Genomic DNA, 19,643 nt, shown 5'->3' on the forward strand with positions numbered 1-19,643 from the left:
TCTACTATGAGTGGATGAAACTGAATACACTGAGGATCGGAATCCCTGAACTGCATTCGATAAAAAAAAAAAAAGGCAGAAAAAATACTTTTTAAGTGTTTAAGCAGGGGGCAAGCCCTCCACACCCTCCCAAACATACATATATTCCAGCTCTATGTTCATGCCAACTCAAAGAAGGGGCAGATTTCCTAAAAAAGGCCATCCCTGCTGGAAGAACTTGCCTGCACTGATTTCCTGTGGAGGAATTTTGATTGTCAACGGTTTGAACCTCAGGCAACTGAAGCTTGAGAGCTCAGTTTTCATCCAGCCTTAAGTTACTCTTTAGCAAGGCAAAAGCTTTCCTCAACAGAACACAAACATGTCTTCTAACAGTTTGGGGCCAATCATTTCTACCACAAACAACCCACATATCCATTGACTAACTGAAGTACCTGGCTTGACCCTTCCGGGATAAAAAAAATATATATATTGCATTAATGTATGTTTTGTTTTACAGAAACAGTAATCACTTTTTGTCTTCCAACTTGCTTCAACCAAATACACTTTAGTCCTGCAAAGTTTGAATTCCAACATCAAACACCAGGGGCCAGTATTTAATCCGCATACAGTCATCAGTCCCCATACCTATTACTTATCTACGGTGTCTGGTTTGATCCTGCCAGAGTAAAAAAAAAAGAAAAGAATAATGGTTACATTAATGTGTTTTTTTCAGATAAACAGTAGTCACAGCTTGTATCCCAGCTTTCCTTATTCATAAACTAAAGTTTCTAAAAGCCAGATTTACACAAAAAAATAAGAGACAATCATTTCATCCACAAACTAACTCCATACCCTTGGCCTATCTAAACAATTTAGTTTGGCCATGACAGGATTAAAAATAATAATGTCTTCATTAATGAATTTTTGTTGCAAAAAAACAGTAGTCACAGCCTGCATTTTATCTTGCTTCATCCAAATACACATTAGTCTTGCAAGGCCAGAATTACAAAAACAAACATTGGGTCAGTCATTTCATCTGCAGACAGCCTCTATACCCATGTCTATTCACAGTATCTGGGTTGACCTTCTCAGGATGAAGAAAGAGTCCTACTATGTCATAAACATGAAAGCAAGCAGTAGGGCCAATCATTTTATCAACATATATCCCCTTTACCCCTTGCTACCACAGAATCCTGATTTAGCCTGGGAGGTTAAATCAAAAATAAATAAATAAATAAAAATGGTAACATTAGTTCAGTTTTTCACATAAACAATAATTGCAACCTGAATTCCATCTTACTTTATCCAAGTGCACATTCGTCCTTTTAGGACAAAATTACAGCAGCAAATAGTAGGGCCAGATTTCATCCACAAAGTTTCCCTATACCCACTTCCTACCTAAAGCACCTGCCAGGATAAACATAATTAATAATAATAATAATAATAATAATAATAATAATAATAATGGTTATATTAGTGTACCCTTGCTGCACAAAATCATCAGTTACAACTTCAATTCCAGCTTGTTTCATCCAACTGCATATTAGTGCTACAAAGCTAACATCACAACACCAAACAACACGGCAGGACCAATCATTTCATCAACAAATAGCAGTAGACCCTTTGCTAGCCACAGTATCTGGTTTGACCCTGCTAGGATTTAAAAATAAGCTGCCTGCTACTGTCCAGAGAAATTCCAGGAAAAACTTTTTCTGTTCAAGTTAAAAAAAAAGCACATTGAATGTGTTTATGCTCCACTTTGCTATTATAATAACAGAACCATTAGCTGGTAGCAGACAATTATTTATTTATTTACTGACATTTCATTAAAATTTAGAAAATTATCTCCTAAGCCTTTATCATGTTCCTTTCTTTGGGATGGAAGGCTGAGTGATGGATTGGGCTGCAGATTTAATAAGGAAGGATAGATATTTCCAGAGAAAAAGCATTAAACTAATTTGGCAATAGGTATAACCAAACATGCAAATAGCCATGAGATGAACACTACAGCATTAGAAACTATGGCAAGTGAAAAACTTGTGGAAAGTGAGACTTTAAGGTGTGGTAACAAATTTTTGTGTAGCATGAGTAAGAGTTAGGGTTATATACATGCTAACAGCAGAAAACCGTACCATATCCTGTAGTTTTCCTTCAAGTCCCTTGTACTTTTTTTTCCCCCCTCATCTCCACCTGTTATTCGGACAAGTTCCTCTCAGTCTCACTCTCCAGTACTTTCTCAGTCATGATGGGAGGTGCAGTTAAAAGAAACACTCAGGATCTTAGGGTTATCAGGTCACCTGACTGGATCCTCTAATTGTGTGTCCCATCGTGACTTGTGACACAAGATGCTAAAATAAATGCATAAATGAAAATAAAGTCTCTGTGGGTTGAAATGGGAAAAATATACTTGCAAATGAGATGTGCTCTAATTTCAAATGAAATGGTTAAAAACATTTTCTTTTTTTTTCTTTTTTTTTTTTTTAATTATTGAGCTTGTTTGTATAGCAGATTATTACAAAAATAGCTGGAGGGTGCCCTTCCGCCAAGTCCTAAATCTGCCATTGTACCTGACTTTGTACAAATTATGCAGGCCTGTTTTAAATATGTTTTTCTGTTTGTGTTTCTACAAAACACTGCATATGAATTTGTGTGGCTGCCCTCATGGCTTGGATGATGATTGCAGAAAGGCCCTTGGTCTAGCCCACATATCTAGTTAAAAATTGCAGTAAATAAGTAAGTCTGTCACAAAGTTACCAAATATACTGCCATGTACTGTTCTGGCAAGATCATTATTAAACTGGTCATACCTCATGAATATTGAAATTATTTCCTTTATAAGTCAAAACTGTGAATTGTCACCCTTAGGATCATAAAGACGTTTTGCAAATATGGAATGCTAGTGGCATAACACATTTTTTCTTCTAGAAAATGCTTACAGCTTCATGCCATCAGCAAGTAACCAGTTTCAATTAATTGGCTGCATTTGTTAATTGTGAGGCTTATCTTGGAGAAAGAAGAACAAAACAGTTTAATATTTGTAACATTAGACAATGCCAAAATAGAAATATTTCTGAATGAGTGAGAGTGTGAATGTATTACTGTAGATGCATGATAGGGATTTAATAGTTTAAAAAAAAATACTTGTCTATGCTGACTACATACATAAAGCTCTCATTTACCTTTGCTCTTCCTGTACATATCTGTATTAAGGTTATTGTCACATAGCTACAAAAGGTAGAGCTCATTACTGATGTCTGATTACTATTTGTTGTTGTTTGTTCTGCCAGTTCTAGTGTCTTTTTCTCCCCACAAATAACCAAGATTCCACTTACTTACAAACCTATGTTGGTTTGACTGAATTAGTGAAACGGGCTGTCACAGTTTTGTGAAAGTACTTTTTAATGAAAAAAGTGCTTTCGCAAAACTTTAGTAAAAGTACAGGGAATAGGGGGGAAGTGGTAGTGGGCAAGATCGGACTACAGGGGGATAAGGGAATATTCCCTTATCCCCACTGTAGTGCGATCTCGGCATGAGAATATAAAAATAGGGGGGCGGGGGGGGTGCAAGGGGGCAAAGCCCCCCCCCCTGCGTAAACATGGTGTGTGTGTTTTTCTTTTGTTTTTGTGTATGTGTGTGTGTGTATGTTTTACCTTCCGTTTACTGAAACTGCTTTTTCGGTGAAAGCAGTTTTGGTAAACGGTGTTCGGTAGGGTTGGATTCGGACAGTTGGTCTTTCGATCAACTGTCCAAGATCCATATATATATATATATATGTATTGTACGGCTTCTGACCTGGTTTATAGCTAAAAATGGAATTTGGATGATGAGTATGCCAGTTAATAGAAATGGCAGATGTTTATATCAGCAGATACGGCTGCTATTGAAATGCATGTAAGTAATGAGGGCTCAAAGCTACAGCTATAGCAGTATAAGTATATTTTTCTCTAACCTAACAGTGCTGTTTTATCCATAGAAATGCCAGTTAGAATTTGATAGTATTCTTATTAAAGAAAAATGCAAATTAGTCACAACGAAAAAATTACTGTTCCTGCCTAATACATACTTTTTGCTTTATTACCAGTCTGTGAATCCTGTATCGATCCAATTCCACTGTGCAGTGAGGGAGAAATTATTTCAGTTGATCCAAACACTACACATCGTTGCTGTCCTCAGTACTACTGTGGTGAGAAAACTAAAACACTGCCTTAATGGCTGCATGACATATGACATTACTGTCTGTATTAAAATGTGAGTGACAATAAAATCTTTGAGTATTCAAGCAAGACTATAAAAGTAAACAGTGAATGTGTGTGTATGTATATATAACTGAATGTTCATAATCTCAAACATGTAACACCAGCAGAAATGATGGAAGCTCATTTGATCACTTCTGCCAGTGTTAAGTCCATACAAGATTGTGCACAGTGGGTATCAGTGAAATTTCCCTTTGCTCACTGTAGAACGATCTTGGAGTTGGTATATATAATTAGTACAGGTGTGGGGGTACAGGTGGGCTTGCCCTCTGCAAAAAACTATTTTTGTTTTTTCTGTTTTGGCTTTTGATCTTTTGGGATCGATTGTTAGCCATTTGGGATTTGTGTACGTTGATGTTTAGAAGCACATACATATATAAGTATATAACTATATGTATATATATATATATATATATATATATATATATATATATATACACACACACACACATATATATATATATATATATATATATATATATATATATATATATATATATATATACGGCTCTAGGACTTTTGATCGAAAGATCAAAAGACCGAAACCTAAATGGCCGGGCATACTTATGTGAAAGTGCTTTTCACCGAAAAAGCACTTTCGCATAAGTATGCCTGTTGCCGAGGCTGCACTATGGTGTGAATAAGGGAAAATTCCCTTTTCCCCACTGTAGTGCGGTCTCAGAGGGAGAATATTAAAGTAGGGGGTGTGGGGGGCACAGCCCCCCACATGGGAGGTGCAGGGGGGCAAAGCCCCCCTGCAAAAGTGTTAATGTAGTGTTTTTTTTTTTAGTAACATGCTTTAACAAAAGCGCTTTTTCGATAAAAGCGCTTTTGTTAAATTGTGTTCGGTGGTTGTGGAGTCGGATGTTTGATCATTCGATCAAATGTCCTAGATCTATATACATATATATATATATATATATATATATATATATATATATATAGTGCCCTACATTTGGTTTAAATGCAGCTTTGTTGACATCTGTTTAATCAACTGCATTTGGTTGATATATGCAGATGGTTGAAAGGTATGTGAGATTGACCGTCACCAGGTAGGGGAATATTCCTTTTACTTTTCCCGGGGATGGTGTGATGTCAGAATTAGTATATATAATTAGCAGAGGGTGTGAGGGCACAGCCTTCCACAGAGGGGATACAGGGCTGTGTTCTTCCTGCAAAAATAATGTTTTATATACACCCACACACACACACACACACACACACACACACACATATATATATATATATATATATATATATATATATGTGTGTTTTTTTTGTTTGCTTGTTTGTTTGGAAATTGTATGCCATGAAGTTCTTTCTCAGTGCATACATAGTAACATGTCAACATGTCAACATTTGGTTTATCATGTTTTTGCAATCATCGTTTTGGTGGTAAGCATATGGGTTACTTGACTTAACATATACATAAGCATGTACGGGTCTGTGTCAGAAGATCGAGTTTTCAGAAACTCAAAATTCATATGGTTGAGACCATATGATCAGGTTTCCGAAAAGTCAGACTTCAAAACTACACCCCCACACAAAAATCTACCTTTTTTTACATTTTTGCAGATGGGCATACCCCCCTATGCCCCCCACACCCTATGCAAATTATATATAACATCTCAGAGATCGCACTACAGTGGGGAAAGGGGTTAATTTTCTGAATAATACTGTACCATAATCTCCATTCAAAAGCTTTGGGTTTTCAAAAAATCAATCATATGGTCTCAACCATGTGAATTTGGAGTTTGCGAAAACTTGATTATCTGCTGGGGACCCACATATACATATATATATATGAATAAGGGAAGCTGTACTTTTTTACAGGTCTTTGCACTTATTTATCTTATTATTAGTAGCAGTAGTACTATTAACACTGATACTGCTTAGAGGGAAAGTAACAATGTTGGTAATCATAACCCTCAACCCACTACCTCTAGAATAAGGGACAAATCCAGAAATGGTCAGGAATAAAAGCCCTACCTAAGTGCACCTTATAAAGATTGTCAGTGCTTATTTGCATTGTTACTAGAATGTCAAGGTTTCAATTACCCTGAATATTTAAAAAGATAATAAGTCATTATATTGAATATACTTCACCATTTGCTTATAATAATTAGCACTGCTCTGGGGAACATTCTGAGCCACAGTAATGGGCATTCCTTTAACTCAGTGGCAGTTTACAGGCAAATTTGTAATCAATGGATATGTCTTTTATGTTGGTAGCTGTTCTTATGTGCCAAGAAAATTCTATAGATTTTCTCTCAGAAAGACTGCATGGTTCAGACCAAATAAATATTTCATTCCCGTTTTTCTTTGTTTATTTATTTATGTATTTATTTTAAGGGTCTAGAGTGTTGAGCTATACAAACCTTTTTTGTACTCTCTTGAAAACCATTGCCTGATTGAGTGTTTTGATCAGTCATTCAGAAGGCAAATGGAGACTGAGGGACTCAAACTCTTGTATACTGAATAAAGTTTAACAGCTTCTAGTCTTATTCCTCTGCATTAACTGCCAGTGAGGTATAATTATAAGGGAAACACACATATAAATAAGCAATATTTAGTCTAAGTTGTTTTAATTTAGTTAACCCTAGTCAGTGGAGTTAAAACTAACAAAGTAAGAGAAACAATCAGAAACTTGTGGCAAAGTCTTGTCATGTCCATGAAAAAATAACATTAACAATCCATTTATTTGTTATCCTTTAGTTTTAGTATTTTCATTCATATTTTTGATATAATATAGTTTCTAGGATAAATTTCTCCAGTAAAACTGCATGAACTCTATGATCAATAAATAATAATAATAATAATAATAATAATAATAATATACTTGTAGAACATTGATCCATGCAAAAACACAGTTAACAAGTAAGAACTGTAATTAAGAAACATTCAAAACAATGTTTTCTCTATGCTTCCACACATTCCATTAGACGTCTGACTATGAAGTTTCTACATCCAAAAAAAAAAAAAACATTTGTCTGCTGTGTTCTTGATGTAAACTGTCTCTTTTTCCAGTGATATTTTAAAAAATGGCCTTGTATAACAGCATGATTTAAACAAAGCACTCAGGCAAATCAAACTTCTTTGAAATGTTAAAGTACCACTGAAAGAACACATTAAAAAAACGGTATCTGCCTTCTGATTTTTTACACAAACACAATTGGAGAATGTCATACTTACATCCTAACACTTTCTGAATGCATGTCAAACTTTTTATGAAACCTCCTTCATAATCCCACCACAGAGGTCTGCTACACAGCTTGAATCTAATCTGTATAATGTAAGATCTGTTGATCTTTGTAGTGTTTTGTGATTAATTTTATTATAGAATACCATGCTAGAATTGATTGCTGCATTGCAAATTCCACATCTGTTAATGGTTCATACATTCATAGGTTAGTGCTAGGCAGGAGGTTTGAGTAACTATATATAGGCTAGCAATATAGTTGTAGAAGTATCATCATTAGACTTACTACCCTTTGTACTAAGCACCATATTATTGTTAATCCCTTTAGTAAATGTGTGTGAACTCATCCAATCAAAAGATACAACTTATAGGAGTCTAAGGTGTTATACCCCTAATTTACAAGGGGACTTTGTCCCACTGGTAGGGAATCCTTTGGGTAATGAACTTCTCCCTCTAGGAAGTCCTGTTTATTTTGCTATGTATGCTGACAGTTTTGGAGAGTGTTCAGAAAGTTGCCAATGTATCTCTGAGAAGTTCTAGTAAAACCTGATCTTTCACAGCCCAAAATACAAGGCTGAGCTCTCTGTATAAAAGCCCGTTCACTACAGAAAAAGCGAAATACATTTTAATGTACCCAGATAACTAGGGTACCTTAGCCCCTTGAATGTCTTGTTAGGAAACATTGAGATATTTCAAGCTTGGATACATATTTGGTGAGATGTATGCAAATTCCAGCATTATAGTTAGTGATCCCAATAACACAGGATAAATATACTGCAGATAATACTATCTTAGCTCTTGAAAAGATTTTTTTTGCAATGAAAATAGATTTCTTTACTATAACTCATTGACTAAACAGTTCATTGCCACTGAAAGTACCTAAATCTCTAACAAGTGTATCAACAGTAAGTAGGACTCTATGCAACAATTAGTGAGAAAGACATTTTCCTCAAAATGCAACTATGTTATAATTTTTGAATTAAATCTAAGGTCTTGGGCAGAACTCCAAGTGCTTAATCTGTTCATCTCATCTTGGAGTATAGGCTGTGGTAGAATCAATAATGGCACCTAGTTTGCAGTCGTCTTACAGTCTTAGTCAGCCACAAACCTTGGACATTTGTCTTCAAATCAAAGTAGTAGTTGCCAAGGAGAAGGGGACAGGCATAGAACTCTAAGGCATTATAGCAGTGCCTAATTTATTAGATGAGAAGGTATTATCAATTATCATTTGCTCATGACAAGAGCCAATTAGCAATGCAATAAGTAATATAGGCTGGTTAATATTTAAGCTGGTAGGTTTATCAACAATGCCTACTTGAGAAATCATATCAAATTCCATGACAAGTTTGAGATAAGCAGTATGGACAAGATAATGCCATCAATGTCAGTCACACCCTCAAACAAGTCAATCAAGTTTACCAGAGCTGCACAAAGCTAAACAACTTGCAACTTATCTGCTGTGTTATCCAAAGCATACACCACTTTTTATTGCAAAATAAGTACCATTTTACTTAATCTGCACTTCTTGTACTGTTTTTTACCATGTGCTATTGTTTTTGAACTTTACTTTTGCTGTTAGCTGCACTTTTTAGCCTAGCATAGACTTGGTTTAGATTTGCTGGACTCAGTCTGTTTTTGCAATTTCTGAGCAATAATCCAGCTTTCCTCTCCCTGCACCCTTGTGAGAGAGGAGTGTAGCTAAGGACCCAGCTGTGTGGTGATTGTTGGCCCAGGACCCAGTCTCATCTGCTATTATTGGTTAGAGTGTTTTAAATCCGTTTAATTTCATTGCTATTTATCGCCCATGTTTGTGTGGTGCACATCATCTCGCACTACCATGCAGTGGTGGTTCCACTGGTAGTTATAGACGCAGTCTCAGACAGATACATTTTCCTTTAGTCAGCTGCTTGTGTTCCATCTGAGGTTTCTCGCTGTTGTGCTTCACTGCCCAGACAGACACTCAGATGAGCCTCTCAGATATCAAAACTAAACTCTCCCTCTAAGCCTCTCACAGTTTAGAACTTCTAGTTCCTCATCCATACTCTGGCCCTTCTAGTCCTCTCCTGCCTGCTGACCACAGTACAATACCTAGTATCATGGATGGACAGTTTCCCACAGTTTCTCTAGCCAGTCTGGTTGACATGGGCACCGTAAGGCAGTGTAGCAATTGCCTCATATACACTGACAATCCACTACTTCTATGTCTCACAAATTCAGTATGTGAGAGATGCATCTATATCAAGAATCTAGAATCTATACTCTCTCACTCACAAATCAGCATATCAGATACTAAGGGAGTTGTCAGCTCACACAATTCACCTACTGCACCAACCATGCACCCAGTGCCTAAACACACATATGAGAGGTAATCACCAACCCTCCCAAACATAAACACTCTTCACATATTTGACTACCAGCTGAACACAGCACGCATAAAAACACAAGCATCAGTGTCTCAACTAACAACCCCCTAAGGCAAAACACAAAATCTAATGTTTTGATCATAGGTAACTCCATTGTGCGACACACAGATGTCCCACTCACCAGTATGGATAAGGATAAAGTCACGTCCAGCTGTCTGTCAGGTACCAGGATCCACCACATCACACACACACTCAGGTCTCTCACCAACAGGTACTGCTATGACTCTGTCATTGCCCATGTTGGTGTGAACGACCTGAGATGCACCTGTGTGGACTATATGAAGAGAGAGATATGACTGAGCTCTCTGAATATGTGTCCCAGGTGGGTATGTCCCTAGCATTAAGCAGCATTCTACCTTCACCTAGGATGATGCCACAATACAGACAAAAAATGATTGACTTCAACAATTGGCTTAGTTTTTGGTGTCATTCCAAGGGGATCCAGTACCTGTCAGCTGGGATGATATGGTTGATAAACTATGATGCTTTGCCAGAGATGGTCTTCATCAATCACCTCTTGGCTTTTGGTTACTGGCTAATGCACTTGCCTCTCCATACTGCCTTTTTCGGCAATGTCACAAGAACAAAATTCCCAGTGTAAAAATATCCTTGAAAAACAACATCAAGGTTATGTTGCTAAAAGCTAAGAGTCTAAAATCTGAAACTGCACTCATTGGAAGCATTCCTTACTTTGGAAAATGCAGATCTATGTGCTGTCACAGAAACCTGGTTCAAAGCTGTGGAGAGCACCCCAGCTATGCCAGGTTATAATGCCTTCCACATATTCAGATCACAAAATAAACATGTAAAAACTAAAGTTGAATGAGTATCAATTTTCATCAATGATAAATACACCTCTAGATTGGTTAAACAGAATGATTCTCTAGAGTTACTCCAAATACAAATAAGTGTAGGAGAGACCCCCCCTCCAGGTTATTGGCAGCCACAGGTCCCCCTCCATGAACCATGATATCCACACTGCCTACTTGGATTCACTTGAGTCCCTCAAAATACAACCAAGCACTCTGGTTATGGGTGACTTTTAATTACCCATCCATAAAGTGGGCAAAATATACATGTACTAACATTCTCGTTGAAAGGTTCTTGGACTTTGTTAACTCTAATTCCTTGGAACAGATAGTTGGCACCCTCACAAGGGGCCCAATCATTCTTGATCTAGTCCTCAACAACATGAGAGATTGATGTAACTCAAGTGTGCAGCCCTCCCTGGTGAAGTCTGATCATAAATCAGTCTCGTTCACAGTAATGATTACATCAGACACCCCCCAAGAGAAATTAGGCTAAAAAACTTAAAAAACTTCTCCAAAGCCAACTATGATCTCTTAACAGATGGCATTAACAGCTTCAAAGCTCCTGTCCTCAGTGACAGCAAGGACAACTATACTGGGATATACACCAATGCTCTGTATAAACTTCTATAAAATTTTATTGACTCAACTATACCTAATAGGACCAAAGCAAGATCCTCAAGAAATAACAAGCCTGCCTGGTGGACATCTGCTATAAACAGGCTATGCATCAAGAGGAAGAAATTGCTGTCTAAGAACATGTTGGAATGGTTTTGGAACTGAAAGCACACCCTTCTCAGTTTGAACAAGCAAATAAGACATCTTGTAAAGTCCTCTAGAGCTAACTAAGAATTTAAATTAGCATCACTGACTAAGAATAACTAAAAGGCATTCTTTAGCTACAACTAAAACCTTAAAGGAAAAGCCCACATTTGCACTGAACTTGTGATGAATGGCACCACATATACTAAACCTGTAGAAACAGCCAACCTACTAGTTGACAGGTTCACTGAAAACTTCTCCCCCCATCCCTGCCACAGTATACTCCAGAACATACCTACTGCCTGTTCCCCCACCTAGTATCTCTAAAGAGCAGGTCACTGCTCTCTCAAAAGTCAAAAACACTGTTTATAGGACCTGATAACACCCCAGACTGCATTCTAAATGGTTTAAAACAGGAGTTAGAAACACCTTTGGGTGTTCTTTTTAACCATAGCATAAACACTGTTTTTGTCCCTGCAGAATGAAAAACAGCTACTGTCATCCCCTTGCACAAAGGGGGTGCATCTACCAACCCTGGGAACTATCGATCCATAAACCTAACCAGCCTGATCTGCAAGGCCATGGAAAGAATTATCATGGACCTTATCAATAAAAATATAAGAAGCCTTCAAACACTTGACCTGGCTCAGTTTGGTTTTGTCAAGGGCAGATTGTGCCTGTTGAACCTGTTTGACTTCTTTGAGAATGTCAACAGAGCCCTGGATGAGGATAAATCTGTGCATACAGCTTACCTAGATTTAGCCAGGGCCTTTGGCACAATCCTTCACTCAGGCATCATTGAAAAACTCTACCAGCTGGGGATCAATCTGTGTATTGTCAGGTGGATTTCAAACTGGCTCACTGAGAGAACACATACAGTCATAAAAGGAGATTCCACCTCCACCAGCAGACCTGTTACCACTGGTGTTCCACAGGGATCATTGCTGGGTATTGTTTGGAATCTAAAGTGCAGGCAAAAACAAAAGGTCTATGTCTGACAAAGTTTGCTGATGACTGAAAACTGGGTGCAGTCATTGATGATGTCAACATTATACAAGAAGGGCGTACTCAAACCAATGATTGTTTCCTAAGCCATAGACTTAAAATCAATGCAAAAAAATGCATTATCATCCCCTTCAGCAAGAGTAATGTCCCTGCAGATTACCGTATTAATGACAATACCCTAAACTGTAAATCAGTGGTGAGAGATTTGGGCACACAGGTTGACAGCAACCTTACCTTTGATCACCATGTCTCCACAGTGGTTTGGAAGGCCTTCCTCATTGCTCACCTCATAAGTAAGGGCTTGCTTTCAAAACACCTGTACACTTCACTCATCAGGCCAATAATAGAGTACAGTGTTCCCTTTGGTATTTACCTTATCAGGCACCTGCAGCAACTAGAGAACTCTCAAATGTTTCTCGAAAAGAAAATACAGGGTCTTCAGCTCAAGTCATATGTGGACAGACTAAAATCACTGTCACTATACTCTGCATCATATAGACTACTCAGAGGCAACCTATGTCTTGCATACACAGACCAACCTCTGATCATGCCTTAATGGCTATGTTGCACATTTGTAAGTCAAATGGTACATGATCCACTCACCCTAGAGACCTTAACCTAGCTTGTGACATCAACAGAACTTACGGGAGAGAGACAGATATGTCTCACACAGGTTACCTCTCCTCTGGAACAAACTTCTAATTAAAGCTAAACAGAGGACCTTGTTGACCCTATTTAAGCATAATTTGGATGATTGGATGAAAAACCACAAATTCACACCAGAGGTTTCAACCGTGTCCCTCTTGGATAGGGGCACTTGGTGCTGATTTAGATCAGCTTATAGTCATTAACCATATCTCTAAGTCATATAAGGAACAAGGGTTGAACTTGGCTAGGCTTGTAAGGGCCCCATGGACATTAGACTAGTAACCTATTATAATCGTATGATCAAATTAAACACATACTTTTTACAGACCATATTGATTATGATAAAATGCTTGTAAGTTACCAATTTTACTTTAATGAGATTGGCTAAGGTCTGCTCCATGACTGCACAGATAGTATAGTAAGGTTAATGGGATGATAATTTCCAGGGTCACTTACAACATTACCCTTTTATACAGGCACCAAAACCACTTCCCTCCAGAGCTTAAGCGTATACCCTGCTCTCTCCTTATCACCCAGTCACCATTGATGTACTACAAGGCTCTATCCTTGGTCCTCTCGTCTTTAATATTTTCACCAACACCCTCTATACATCCACACAACAGGCCACCCTAATACAATACACAAATGATTCCACTTTTATTTGCATATCTGACAACATGGTACACCTCAAAAAAATTACTCTGGAAGCTTTAACAGCCACTGAGACATGGCTTCATAACTCACAACTCATGCTCAATCCAAAAAAGACCAAACTACTACTAATTTTCCCCCCAACTCCCTCTCTCATAAAAGAACAAAATATAAAGCCCTCTCTCATGATAATACAACCATTGCAGTAACTTCTCATACCATATTATTAGGGGTGATAGTGGGTGATAAGTTTACACTCAACCTGCATATACAAAATTGCATAATAAAAACTCATCAAAAACTAGGGATGCTTTACAGAGCCAAAAACCTTCTCATCGACACAAGTAAAACTACACTTGCCACTACTTAACTCCTCCTCACACTTCTTTATGGCTATTTCATCCTTACTAACCTCCAGGCTTTACAAACTTTAAAATTTGAACAATGCTATAACAAAGTTGTTAAATTTGCAGCAAAAACCCCTTTCAGAACCCACCACTGTATAGCACTAAAAAGCCAAAATTGGTTAGAACTGCCTCATCAACTTTCATATACATAGCTTCTTGCCACCTATAAAATTATCCAGCATCCATCTACTTGCTCAGCACTAAAAAACATTCTACACAACTATGTACCCAGTCAGTCATTGCAATTCAATGACCAAAAACTCCTGTTTGTCTACAGACAAATCTGCGAGGCATTGTAGTCATTGTCTATACTCGTATAAGGTTGCTAAGACCTGGAACTCCTTTCCTGTATCCATCAGGTCAGTACCCTCCCTTCCACTTTTCAAAACCACTCTGAAAGACTTCCTAGCTAGCTAAGATCTGGCGATCTTCTTGCTCAAAACCAGGATAAACTATATCCCTAAATGTGAACAAGTACCTTTTCGTTCCTTATATCTTCTTACTCTCCCTTCTTCCCTCATTTCCTTACTTTTATCAAGTTCTCTTCCATGACTTTCTTTCTAAATATACCATGTGTGTTTTTCCCTCACTTCATATTGCAATTCCTCTTTTTTTAACTAACCTACCTTTAATTTCTCTACAAACTGTCTAAATTTATATAGATATTAAATTATTGTCATATAACTTGTATTGATTCTTAACCACTGTTTTTATATTATCAGTAATTTATTAGAATTATTTAAACTGCAGTTGTTTTTACTTTATTTTTGAAGATTGCAAAATTATTGTTCTTAAATGTTTTGTAATAATTTGGCAGTTTTCTCCCTGGGCATCTGCTAAAAATGTGCTTCTACCCAGTCAGACTTTCCCAGTAATCAAATGTCAGTAACTAAATAAAAAAATAAGTACCCTATGAATAGGTTAAGATTTAAAAGCTTAAGAAGGGATTCACTGATAGCATATTCTATATTAGCAACAAGACATACCAGAATGTTTTCTGGGTCCATGGAGCTGTGGTTTTTATTTTTTTAATAGTTTCCAGTATCTAGGCCACTGTGATAATCAGAAAAACTGTATATATGATTCAAAAGAGTCAACACTGAGGTATAAGGGAGGGGAACATCTGAATCAGTTTCTCAGCCAGGACATTTGATATGGCTTCAATACCAGAGCAGGTAGCAACAATCACCCAGAGATGTCCTTACATTCATCGCTGCATCATTCCTAACTTATGGGATTCAGTGCCATGAAGCCTGTCATCTGGCCAGTCTATCAAAGCCTACCATTGCTTTAAGGTACACTGAATATCACCTACAGACTCCTCTTGTATCATAGGGCACAAAGATTACATTCAGGTGTACCATCTTCAGAACTTCTTTGCCGCCAGTCAGTACACTGTTTTTAACTGTCAGTCTGTTTGCCTCTCTCCAATTTTTGCCATTTTTTTTCTCTTTGTTGGAATTCTGGTGATTACTCCTGTTTGCTGAAGTCCTCACCACTGCAGATAAGTACCCAGATGGGGTTTTTGTTCTTTTTTATTTATTTTTAGTGCTGTTTGGAGGGATTAATATCATCTAGGAATGGTAAATGCCAGTGTGGGAGACAGATTCCCCATAAAGACTGACACGATAAGTGCCTTTTTTACCTAGGAGCTTCTCACAACCATACGTCTTGTTCGATTTGTCAGGCATTCATCCCAAAAACTCTTTGTAGTAAGTTTTCATCACTTTCATTGTATCTTGAGAACCAGCATCTTAACCTTCTTGCTAAAGATACTGTGAATGGAACTTCCTGTCCTGAGGGTCAGGGAAAAAGAAGTTGAAAAAGATAAGACCAGAATCTTCCACTACCTGGTCTCTGCCGGGTGTTTCTCCTGAGGTTCTTACAAACCTGGAAACTTGCCTGGCTGTGTTGTCAGATTTCTCTTCTGGGTTGGAGGCCAGTGAGGATCTTGTGGGCAGCACAACTGACGAAGCTTGGCAGGCGTCCATTTTGGGTATTCAGGGGGAACCACTGTTGATTGTTTCTGAGGGGTCTAGGGGGGGTTCTGCAGTTTCTTCTTAGGGAAGAAGTTCCTACTACAGTTGTGGCATGCTGTCCTGAGTCAGAGCCTTCTCAGTTTTCTAGGATGGATGTTCCCTTAAAAAATAAACAGAAAACTAAATATTTCTTGTGCTCCTAGGGATCCACAAAGTCAGGAGCAGGCCCTTAATCAGGGGTTATTTAATGCTTTACTGTCGTTAACACCTCCTCAAGTAGATTCGGTTCCTGCTCCTCCTTGGTTCTCTTCTTCACCTAAAAGGTCCAGGGAAACAAATTCTTCTGATGAAGAGTTGGATTCTGATGAAGAATCACTTATTTATTTTACCCAGATTCCTTCTCCTTTGGACTACGGGTCTGAAGAGGAGAAATCTAATAGTCCTGATACTCCTTCTGAGGAAATTTCCTTTGGGGACACAATCTCTAGTATGATGGATTTTTTTAAGTGGGATTGTATCCAGATTTCTGATATCCATAAATGGTACTATGAGTTACTGCAGATGGAATCTCCTAAACCTGCAGCTATTCCTCCTGTCTTAGCTGCTTTACTGGATGTTTTTTTCCAATGTCTCTAATGTGCCTGATTCTCTGCCCCCTCCTCCCAGGAAGTCTGATAGGTTTTATATGGTGCCTTTGGATTGTTCCTTTTTGTTCAAATGTCCTGCTGCTGATCCCTCTGTGGTGTCTGTAGCCTCTGATAAGCTGTCTCAATTGCTTCCTTCGTCCAAATTACTGCCTTTTGACAAGACAGCTGAACCATGGATAGGCTGGGTAAGAAGGTTTATACTTCAGCTACCCTTGCTTTTAGGACTATTAGTTATCAGACCCATATATCTAGGTATGTGTTGGCTCTTCTTTCTCAGGCTTGTCAGCTTTTTTCTGATCTTCCAGACTCTGAGACTAAATATTCTGCTCTGTCCTTGCTAGGGACTTCCTCTCAAGTAGTTCACCATTCTATCAAATGTAGTTATGATCAAGTGGATGCCTCTTTTAGGGCTACTGCTTTTGGTTCAGTACTAAGGAGGTATTCTTGGCAGAGGCTTCAACCTTTACTCGAAGATATTAAGGCTAAGTTGATGGATGCTCCTCTGGATAATACATTTTTGTTTTGGGAAGCAGCTGCTGGTTTGTTTAAGTCTCTTCAGGACAAGGGGGAGGCCTTACAGGCCTTAAACATGTCTTTGTTTTTCCTGTGCCTAAATTTCAGAGAAACTACCCTTCTAAGCCAGCCTTTGTTTGTAGGCAATTTTGTCATCTTGCTAAGGGTAAAAGGAGTGGTTAACAGACTCCTACTACTAAGACCACTCAGATGACAAGTATTCAAATCCTTCCTTTCCTGACAAACCAGGTGCTGTCTGACTATCCACTTATTCCCAGCTACATTTTTCTTTCTCTTCAACTTTCTGTTTCAATTCCTATTTGTCTTCAAATCACCCAGGATTGTTGGGTTCTGTCAGTCATTCGTCAGTGTTACTGTTCATGGTGTGGATTTCCCATCCTCATTTTATGAGCATTCCTCAGCCTCCTTGTGAACAACTTCCTTTTTTCCCAGAAGTTATTCGAGATCTCTTGTCTTAGGGTACTAGTTAAGAGGTGCCTGTGTCCCAAAGGGGAAGGGGTTTTATTCAAGAATGTTTCTAGTGCCCAGAAAAGAGGGTACTTGGAGACTGATTCTAGACCTCTGTCATCCAAACCTTTTTCTGAAGGTGCTTTCCTTTTGGATGTTGCCCCCTTCAGTCCCTGTTTCCTTTCTTGCTCCCTCAGACCTTTCTGGTATCTCTGGATCTCAAGGATGCTATCTCCATATTCCAATCCATCCTCTTTTCAGGAATTTTTTGCATTTCTCTGTTGCTTCCTGGCATTTTCAGTCCTGTGCTTTGCCTTTTGGCTTTTCTACTGTCCCAAGGGTATTCACCAAATATCTTGTGCCTGTGATTGCTTTTTGCAAGCTTCAAGGGATCCAACTATTTCCTTACTTGGATGACCTGCTGATTCAGGCATCCTCTCCAGAGGTCCTTTTGCAAAAATTTTGTTTAACCTTTTTTCTTCGAGCCTGAGGTTCACGATAAACTTCAAAATGTCTTCTCTGACTCCTTCTCAGGATTATGTCTTTCTGGGTTGCAGGATTCAGACAGTGCCAATGCTGGCATCCCTGCCTCCCCCAAACACCTTAACTCTCATTTCTTACTTTCAGACTTTTCTTCCCCTGGCCTATATTACAGCTAGGGAGTTTCTGAGAGCTCTGAGTTTCATGGTTTCCACCATTCTGATGCTTCCTCTGACCAAACTCCACATGAGGAAGTTCCAGTGGTTTCTGAAGTCAGTATGGCTTCAACATGTGCATCCTCTAGACTTTACAGTTCATGTTCTCCTTTGTCTCAAGAAGGAACTTCTGTGGTAGATTCAGCAGTTGTCTCTGAATCCCGGGCTCCCACTTCATCCTCCTCTTCCCTCTCAGGATCTGTTCACAGATGCTTCAGATTTGGGATGGGGAGCAATGTTTGGCTCCCTGAAGGTTCAGGAAGTGTGGTCACCTTGTCAGCAGAAAGAGCACACTTATGTGTTATGTGTTATGTCAACAAACACGGGAACAAGATCTTACTGTCTTTGCCAACTGGCACTTCTAGTGTGGGATCTGGCAGAAAATATCAAGTGACTCTTTAGATAGCTTATATTCCTTTAGATCAGAACACTGTGGCAGACACTTTGAGCATGTCCTTCACACAATCCCATGAATGGATACTTCACAGGTATGTGTTTCTGGACATTGTTCACCAGTGGGGTACTCCTCAAGTAGATCTCTTTGCCTCCTGTCTGAACAGACAATTTCTCTGTTTTGTGCCAGAGTCCCAGGTCATCTGGTGTGGAAGGTGGACTCTTTCTCATTTTCTTGGAGGGGGATGTTTTTTATGCATTCCCTCCCCTTCCTCTCACTCCAAGAGTCCTGTTCAAGATTCAACAGGATGCTCCCAAACTAATTCTTGTTGGTGACTCCCTTTTGGCCGCAACAGCACTGGTTCCTTCCACGTCTGCATTTAGCCAAGGGCAATCATCACAAATTACCTAACAGGGAGGAACTACTCACACAAGACAAGGGGTCTCTCATCCATCCCCACCTGTCCACACTTCAACTGACAATGTGGCTGATGGGGTTTTGATTCCTCATAGACACCTTTTTTCTGAAAACATGCTGCAGGTCTTTCAGGAGGCCACACAACCTACTATGAGGAAATCCTACTTATCTAAATGGAAGTGGTTTTCTATTTGATATCTGTCTCATAACCTGGACCCACTTAGTGTGGCTATTCCTTGGGTTCTCTCTTAATTTGTGTGAGTTGCTCAATGCTGGTTTGGCCTACTTTTCTATTAAGGCCCACTTATCAGCTCTTTCTGCTTATCTGCTTTTAACTCCTCTGTTAGCTTCTAGATTTGAGGCTAAGCAGTTTCTTAAAGGCATCCTTAATATT

General features: G+C 38.7%; 1 protein-coding gene across 1 annotated transcript in view; it reads left to right on the forward strand.

Moving 5' to 3' along the window:
* Positions 1 to 19,643, forward strand: part of OTOGL (otogelin like) — a 3,472,886-nt gene that overhangs the window by 3,105,314 nt on the left and 347,929 nt on the right. The window contains exon 48 of the mRNA XM_044088067.1: positions 4,061 to 4,162. Within this exon, the coding sequence (XP_043944002.1) occupies positions 4,061 to 4,162 (102 nt within the window). The remainder of the gene's footprint in view (positions 1 to 4,060; positions 4,163 to 19,643) is intronic.

The sequence above is a fragment of the Protopterus annectens genome, chromosome 11.part0, assembly GCF_019279795.1.
Source record: "Protopterus annectens isolate FY-2018-M chromosome 11.part0, PAN1.0, whole genome shotgun sequence".
NCBI classification, from domain to species: Eukaryota; Metazoa; Chordata; order Ceratodontiformes; family Protopteridae; genus Protopterus; species Protopterus annectens.